General features: G+C 43.9%; 1 protein-coding gene across 1 annotated transcript; it reads left to right on the forward strand.

The window, feature by feature from the left end:
* Positions 1 to 5,184: 5,184 nt before the first annotated feature.
* Positions 5,185 to 5,592, forward strand: LOC135813005 (putative per-hexamer repeat protein 5). Its single transcript, XM_065326223.1, has one exon. It carries the CDS (start codon positions 5,185 to 5,187, stop codon positions 5,590 to 5,592), a length of 408 nt encoding a protein of 135 aa, XP_065182295.1.
* Positions 5,593 to 8,660: the final 3,068 nt, after the last annotated feature.

An 8,660-nucleotide genomic window follows, 5' to 3' on the forward strand; every position in this document is an offset into this window, starting at 1 on the left:
ATCCACACAGGCGGGTGGGACGCAGCCCTCACTGTACCCACACACTTCACGTACATTCTAGAACGCGGGGAGCCCCAAGTCATAAGATCTTCACTAGTTATTAAGGACGTTTAGCAACGCAAAAATTCGAAAGAAAATTCGAGTCTGGGAATGAGTACAGAAACAAAGGTTGAACTTCGAAAACTTGGACGCGAAGTTGCAGTAAATAGAGAGGTTCCGCACTACGTAAACTTGAGCAACTTTACGTTAGCGGGCCGGGAAAACCGGTGAATTCGCGAGTTTGCACTCCACTAACGGAAAGTTGTCTACGTAGAGTACGTAGATAGGGCTCTGATAACGTAGCTGGTCCGTAAATCATGGGATTCTCTTCCTCAGCAATTAAAGTCCAGCAACACCCTCAATGCGTTTTTAAGCTTGATAAATATACACGTACGTCGATCTTCATTTACTAATCATTGAATTCAATTCTCTTTGTGTATTACTTCAAGGTCCAAAGTAAATCACATATGCTACCTGTACAATTCATTCTGGTTTTGGATTGATCTTTATAATTGATTTTGGATTTGGATTGATTTACTTTTATTTCATTTTCATTTTCATTTAACTTGCCATATTTTGCGTGTGCATTTTTGCCTTCTTGCTCTTTTATTCCATGGCTGGTAGCCCTCATTCATAATATTGGTTGACACCATGTCATCCATGAATTGAGAATAATAATAATAATAATGTCTCTTTCCCTCAAAACCAGTTAAAATAATAATAATAATAATATTAACTGGTTTGAGGGAAAGAGATAATAATAATAATAATCATTTTAGAATTGCGATCAACAGAACGAGCTGAACGGACATTTCACAAAGGCTTTTATTGTATTCAAAAAACGAGTGGATACGAAGGCAGTGAAAAACATGGAAGAAAGAAAAAATGTGATATGGAGAAAATGATGAACAAAAAATCGTACTTCGAACTAGTTTTCGCACAACACTCCTCAGGAAGCTACGTTGTACTAATGAAAAACAATCCAGAAAGATACTAATAAAGAGAAATGGAGTGAGAAGAAACAACACCTATGAAAATGATAATCCTAGCACTAAGGTAATAACAGGAAAAACTGCGAAAGCACGTAACGAACTTGTAAAGACTACTATTATACTGTGACACAAGATATGACACCATGGCCAACCAGGGCCAAACAGACAGAACAAGCTGCTACTAGAACAATTTCAAACGAATAATGCTGTCCTTCTGGACACACTGTTATTACCTTAGTGCTAGGATTCTCATTTTCATAGGAGTGTTGTGCGAAAACTAGTTCGAAGTACGTTTTTTTGTTCATCATTTTCTCCATATCGCATTTTTTCTTTCTTCCATGTGTTTCACTGCCTTCGTATCCACTCGTTTTTTGAATACAATAAAAGCCTTTGTGAAATGTCGGTTCAGCTCGTTCTGTTGATCGTAATTCTAAAACTATTGTCACCTCGACGCCTATTTAAATAATAATAATAATAACCTACGTGGAGATAATAATTTTAATATAGCTATGAATAGGATGAAGGCCGCAGACATCACGCAACTACGTTACTTGTTTGACATGTATTACTGTGTATTTTATAAAAAACATATTATTGAAAACCCAGAATCGATTATCTCGTTCCTATCATCAGTGGGAAAAACGGAACTAAGGATACAACCAAAGAAACTGAAGTACTGTAAATAGAAAGGTGTTAGAAATAACATCAAGATACAAAGTAGTGGTTGCGACTTCGGCGATAATTTGTAAGAAAGGGTTTGCTCCCCACACCGGAGCTCGCGCTATTCCGCCGACTTTACTTGACACTTGACTGACTCACGACTGCCATCCAGAGCACACGAGAAGTCCATCGAACCTTCGACTCGGCAAACCTGCAAGAAAGCACCACTCCCTGCTCAATACACAGTGTTTCGGGGAATTCACCCCTCATCAGTTGAGCTTGAGTAGGCTGAGCACTATATAAGTGGTGCTCTTCAGGCACAATCTTCCTCAGCCTACTCAAGCTCAACTGATGAGGGGTGAATTCCCCGAAACCCTGTGTATTGAGCAGGTAGTGGTGCTTTCTTGCAGGTTTGCCGAGTCTAAGGTTCGATGGACTTCTCGTGTGCTCTGGATGGCAGTCGTGAGTCAGTCAAGTGTCAAGTAAAGTCGGCGGAATAGCGCGAGCTCCGGTGTGGGGAGCAAACCCTTTCTTATCAAGATACAAGTGCAATAAAACCACTAGAGGAAACGCAAGAAAGGTAACAAGATTACATAACCAAAGGCGAGAAGGCATTGAACGAAGTGTCAACCTACGAATACAACTTCAGTGCAACAATGTGCTCTTTCTGCTTACACAAAACAGGCTTATGAATACGTATAGCGGATCTGGAGGAACAACTCCGCTCACGGGACGAGCAGCTAGCAAACGGGAGACAAGTGGTCTGTACTGAAACGGAGGATGGGACGAATGATCAGAGGATGGAAGAGGAATTGGATGACGAAACGGTTGGTGAGGAGACCGAGGACGAGGCAGATGATGGTGGTGATGATGATCGTGAGGATGACGAGCGGAACGAGGAAGAGGACGAGGAGATGGACGAGGAGGAGTCGGGTGGGAAGGAGCGAGATGAGGCGGATGAATGTGTTGATCGTAAGAAGTCAGCTGTGTATCTACACTTGTTGTCTCGTCCTGACTGTCTTGGTGTGTATGATGACTCTCATTTTTCTGTACTGTGTCGTGCGCGTTATGTCCAACAGTTGAAAGTCCTAGAGGCAGTTTGTATACGTATTCATAAGCCTGTTTTGTGTAAGCAGAAAGAGCACATTGTTGCACTGAAGTTGTATTCGTAGGTTGACACTTCGTTCAGTGCCTTCTCGCCTTTGGTTATGTAATCTTGTTACCTTTCTTGCGTTTCCTCTAGTGGTTTTATTGCACTTGTATCTTGATGTTATTTCTAACGCCTTTCTATTTACAGTACTTAACTTCAGTTTCTTTGGTTGTATCCTTAGTTCCGTTTTTTCCCACTGATGATAGGAACCAGAAAATCGATTCTGGGTTTTCAATAATATTTTTGTTATAAAATACACAGTAATACATGTCAAACAAGTAACGTAGTTGCGTGATGATGCGGCCTTCATCCTATTCATAGCTATATTAAAATAATAATAATAATAAGAGATATTTAATCGAGGAACAGGTGTGTCAACGAAAACGTGTTGCAGGATGTGTGGCAGGGACAAGGAAACGGTTTTCCAACTTATTGGAGCGTGTACAGCTTGTGCGGGAAGTCACTATATCAGTCGCCACAACAGGTTAGCAAAATATCTCCACTGGACATTGTGCAGGAAGTATGGTGCATCGGACATTTCGAATAAGTACACAAGTCACCAACTCACCAACGTCGTGTACAGTGCTGAAACGGATGTGTCAATCTACTGGGAAGTGCCAATTCCAACAGCAGCGCCCGTTGGAGCAAACAGACCCGACATTATTATCAAGGGCAAAGATGAAGCGTTCCTTGTGGACGTAAGTGTCCCTCTGGATAGGAACATCCGCCAAAAATCTGTGGAAAAGATACAGAAATATCAAGGCCTGAAGCGTGAGGTGGAGCAGATGTGGCAGGTGCGGGCCAAGATCGTGCCAGTAATTGTGGGGGCATTAGGCGGATTAACCCCCTCGACTGCTGACTTTGTGAGGGAACTGGATGCCGGAGCCAGTGTATCGATCTTGCAAAAGGAGGCGCTCCTTGGCACAGTTGAAATCATCAGGTCAATAACTCAGATGAAATAATAATTACACTCTAATAAGTTACATTGGTTTGCGAATGCCCATGGTTCGAACTATTAGTTGTAGCCCCCATTCACCGGTTTTGACGGTGCTTCACTGATGTTGAATGAGAAGAATTATATTGCTGCCTTCAGTGCTATTGTGTCGCTGAAGGGCTCGATTTCAGATTTGATGACGGTTACTTTTCAACGGATTTTGTTTTCTGATTTAGCTATCTTGCTATTACTGTACCTGCTTGTGTTAAGTCTCATTCTCGCAGATAAGTTCTATAATAGATTGAACATCCATCATTGTAGATTTGCTGTTCACAGTATTTCTCTCTTTTTTCTTTCTTTTTTCTCAGTCTCCCTTATTATATTTTCTTCAAATACAACAGCAGTACTCCCCATGGTCTTAAATGACCTGGGATGCTGCATAATACAAACACAAAACCAATAAAGCCACCCCCATAATAATAATAATAATAATAATAATTTGATAACCGCAATCAATAATACAAGCTGGATCGACATTTGTGTACACTGTATTCATGTATTGTAAAACTGTGGAGACAATGTGCAATAAAACGATGAAAAATGTGACGAAATTGTGTAGAGAAAGAAAGGGATTCAAACAAGTTTTCGTACAACACTCATCAGGAATCTTCATTGCACTAAAGGACACTGAAAACAAAATTGAACTATTATAGAAAATCTAAGTTAGAGAAATAACACTAAGAACAACAGCAGTGACATTTACAAGTGTGAATTTTAACAATGAAAGCGAGAGCAATAACGAATGTGTGTACTAACACTAAACTTGCAACTGAAAAGTGAACAAAGAAGAGAAAGAAAGAAGGAAGGACAAAGTGATAACAAATAACAGCAGTACATTACACCTAGAACCTTAACGGCCAAGCTTGGCCGCACCAAACATGACACTTTACTTGAACAATTTCAACCCAATTATACTATCTTTCTGTACACACAAATAAGGCTTATACAGACGCTGACAGATGGCTTCCAAAACCTTTAACTGTAGTCCATAACCATGACGACCACGCCACAATACAGTGAATGAAGAGTCGGAATACGAATTGCAACAATCAGGACTAGCCAACAGATGATTGTACACTGAAGACTTGCTACCACGAAACCTACGCACAACGCTAACATTCTCACCGGCACTCTCACGATCACAACAATCGTCGCTCTCCGACTCATTGCCCCCTTCACCGTCCGTCCCATCATCTGCTTCCTCTGCGCTCTCTCTGTTATCCCGCCTGACATGGTCCATGGAACGTGACTCGGCCGTCACCCTGCTCTCACGTCCCTCTTTACGCCCTTGTCCGTTGAGGGCGTAGTTTCTGTTGTAGTTGGCTGTTGATCGTCTTGGTCTTTTAATAATGGGCTTGGATGGTGGATTAGTTGTGGTTGCTGTAGATTGCATTGTTGGTGATGGTGTGGGAGCTGCTAATATGCAAGGTGAGTCTTTGTTGGTTGGCAATTGTAGTGTCAATGCCCCTGCCGGTGTTGCTTGCGATCTGTCACTGGCAAGCTCCTACGCCGCAAGAGCCGACGGCGGAGGATCAGGAGGAGGCAGTGGGACTGGGACCGCAAGCGGCACCACCCCAGCCAAAGCCGCCGGGGGCACTGACGAAGGAACCACCGACGGCAGGAGCAAAGGTGGCGACACAAACCGGCCCGATGAGCCACCACGCCCACCCTCCCCCACCACCGCCACCAGCGACGGCGGAGCAAGCACAGTCTGTGAGCCAGGATCCGCAAGTTGTGTAGGTAACGTTGTTTTCTAGGTCGCCCTCGCTTCGGTCTTTGTTGTTGTGCGCAAGGTGGAAGTATGTGACGTGGTGTGTGTTGTTTGATGCGTGCGTTCAGGTGCTGAACAGTCCTACCAACATACCGACTAGCGCATTGTCGGCATTCAAAGTTGTAAATAAGATGACTAAGGTGAAGGGCTGGTAGGACATCCTTCCGCACCGTAAACGCACGCATCGTCGTAAAAACTGGCACAAAGTGTATTGCATAGTATGTTCGACGAACAACGGACTTGACTGCACTACAAACTTTAGTCGACTCCTGACCTTTCCAAGGCAAACATAAATAGACGGGACAACGAGCAGGACCAAACAAAGGAACCTTAGTAGTTTGTTCGACTTTCAACAACTTCTGCAACAAAAACTCAGGGTACCCGTTCTTAACGAAAACTGACCGGAGAAAGTCAAGCTCTTCCTGCAGCGTACAGGACGAACAAATACGCTTCGCACGGTCCACAAGGTTACGCACTAAGTTTACTTTATATTGAGACGAACAATAAGAGTCATATACAATGTACTGACCAGTAAACGTCGGCTTACGATAAACGGTTGTCAGAACGTCACTACTCGTTTTTTCCACCAGCACATCTAGAAATGACTGTTCATGCTCACATGTGAAACGAAGGGCAGGATGAATACCATTTTAACACGTCCAGAAACTCGTTACTACGCTCCTCATTATCAAAATATGTGAATGAGTCGTCCACAAAACGTACATAAAGGTCAGGCCACAATGAATCATCAATCTTCGACTCACAGTCACCGACAAACACATTTGCCAATACTGGACCAAGGGGCAAACCCATCGCGACACCATCGACTTGTTTGTACATGACATTGTTGAACGAAAACTCAACTCCAGTTGTGACCAGCAACAACAACCGTCTAAACGCACTTTCAGATATCCAAGGAGTGTCAACGTCATCATTACGATACAAAACATCCATGAAGATGTCAACAGTTTCTTCAATCGGCACATTAGTAAATAAACTGACGACGTCAAACGAACACATGTGTGCGTTGGGTGGTACAGGCTTGTTGCGGAGCTTTTCGACGAAATCAAAACTGTCTTTTACAGTGCGCTTGCAATAGTGGTCCTGCACTGGTTGTAAGTAAATACACAGCCACTTGGAAATCAAATACTGAGGCGAGGCCGTCATAGAAAGGATGGGACGTACTGGACATGTGGGCTTGTGTATTTTTGGTAAGCCATATAGCCTAGGCCGGAGCGTGCCTGTCGGTTTTATGCGATCGAAATCATTGGAGAATATTTCTCCGTCGGCTTTCAGTTTCTTTAGGTAAGCTACTAGTTCTTTTTCTACTTTCTCTGTTCGATCAAAACTTTCAACCAGGCCAATGGTCTGGAACTTTGATGTGTCATTTAGGATGACAGACATCTTGTCTATGTAATCAGTTCTGAGCATCAGAACTGTAGCCCGCCCTTTGTCCGGGCGCGTGACGATAATTTCAGTGTTTTTGCGGAAGTCACGCAGGGCTTTCATGTGTTCCTGGCCTAAGGAACACGATCGCTTGTCTGGAAGTTTGTCCGCATGCTCCTCAGCCTCAGCTCGGATCTTTGCAGCGCATATTGATTGTGGGGCCTCTGATATTGGCGTAAAGCGTAATAACTTTCGATAAAACAATTCGAGCTCGGTCATGATAACTTCCTTTTTATTTGATGATGGGGGAACGCCAAAATCAGTGCCACGGCAAAGGAGCTGCTTCTGTACAGTAGTCAATTCCAATGGGGTTAAGTTGATTATTGTTGTTTCGGGATCGATGTTAATTTGGCCGTAACGTTTCCTTCTGAGCCCGTTATATGTCTTGTCATGTTTGGTAATAAGTTTTATTCGTCGTTTCTGGTCGTTCTCAGAAAGGAGCATTGAGAAACGGAGGAAGTCATGAGATGACAAAAATGTACGTGCACGATCATACAAAGACCTAAACTGGGAACGAGACTTGCACACCGTGTCACCGGACCTGGCAATCTCATCCTTCAACGTGTGGTATGCCTTGGCTCTGTGAACACGCTTTTCTACACCGCTAGGACATACGCCATTGTCTAAACATCGTCTAAGAAAACCTACATTAAGGGCGACACTACGGTAATGAAAACGTGCTTTCAGCATTAGATTCAGAATATCTATCTGAGGCTTTGGCTGGGGTGGTGCCGCTTGCGGTCCCGGTCCCACTGCCTCCTCCTGATCCTCCGCCGTCGGCTCTTGCGGCGGTGGAGCTTGCCAGTGACAGACCGCAAGCAACACCGGCAGGGGCATTGACACAACAATTGCCAACCAAAAAAGACTCACCTTGCGTATTAGAAGCTCCCACACCATCACCAACAATGCAATCTACAGCAACCACAACTAATCCACCATCCAAGCCCATTATTGAAACACCAAGACCATCAACAGCCAACTACAACAGAAACTACGCATTCAACGGACAAGGGCGTAAGGAGGGATGTGAGAGCAGGGTGACGGCCGAGTCCCGTTCAATGGACCATGTCAGGCGGGATAACAGAGAGAGCGCAGAGGAAGCAGATGATGGGACGGACGGTGAAGGAAGCAATTATTATTTTATATTATTATTTATTCTTCTTTTACTAGGGAATTCCCAACAGGCGTCAGCGCCTTTTTACAGGGAACCCTAGGTATAATTTGATGGATGAGCGAAATTCAGCTGGTGAACTAGACATGCGGCAAGCCGGTGGAAGTGGATTCCACCTGGCAGCGCCCAAATAAGAAATTGCACTAAAGCCATATCGGGTGTTAGCGGGGGGCAGAACAAGAGCAGCAGAGACTTGGCCACGGGTGGTGGCTGCAGTGCGAGCACCATGGGCGCGCAAGGTAAAGCGGTCTCGCAGAAGAGGACTAGCAAGTCCATTCAGACAGCGGTAAACAAATACATAGGTTTTGAAGTTGAGGCGTTTCTCAAGGGCGTACAAGTTAGTATGACTGTATAGAAGAGTGGTGGGAGTCATTCTATCCAACGAAAATATTATCTTTAATGCTACGCGGCTGGCAGTAAGAAGCTTGTCATATAGG

Source organism: Sycon ciliatum, chromosome 3 (assembly GCF_964019385.1).
Source record: "Sycon ciliatum chromosome 3, ocSycCili1.1, whole genome shotgun sequence".
Taxonomy (NCBI): Eukaryota; Metazoa; Porifera; class Calcarea; order Leucosolenida; family Sycettidae; genus Sycon; species Sycon ciliatum.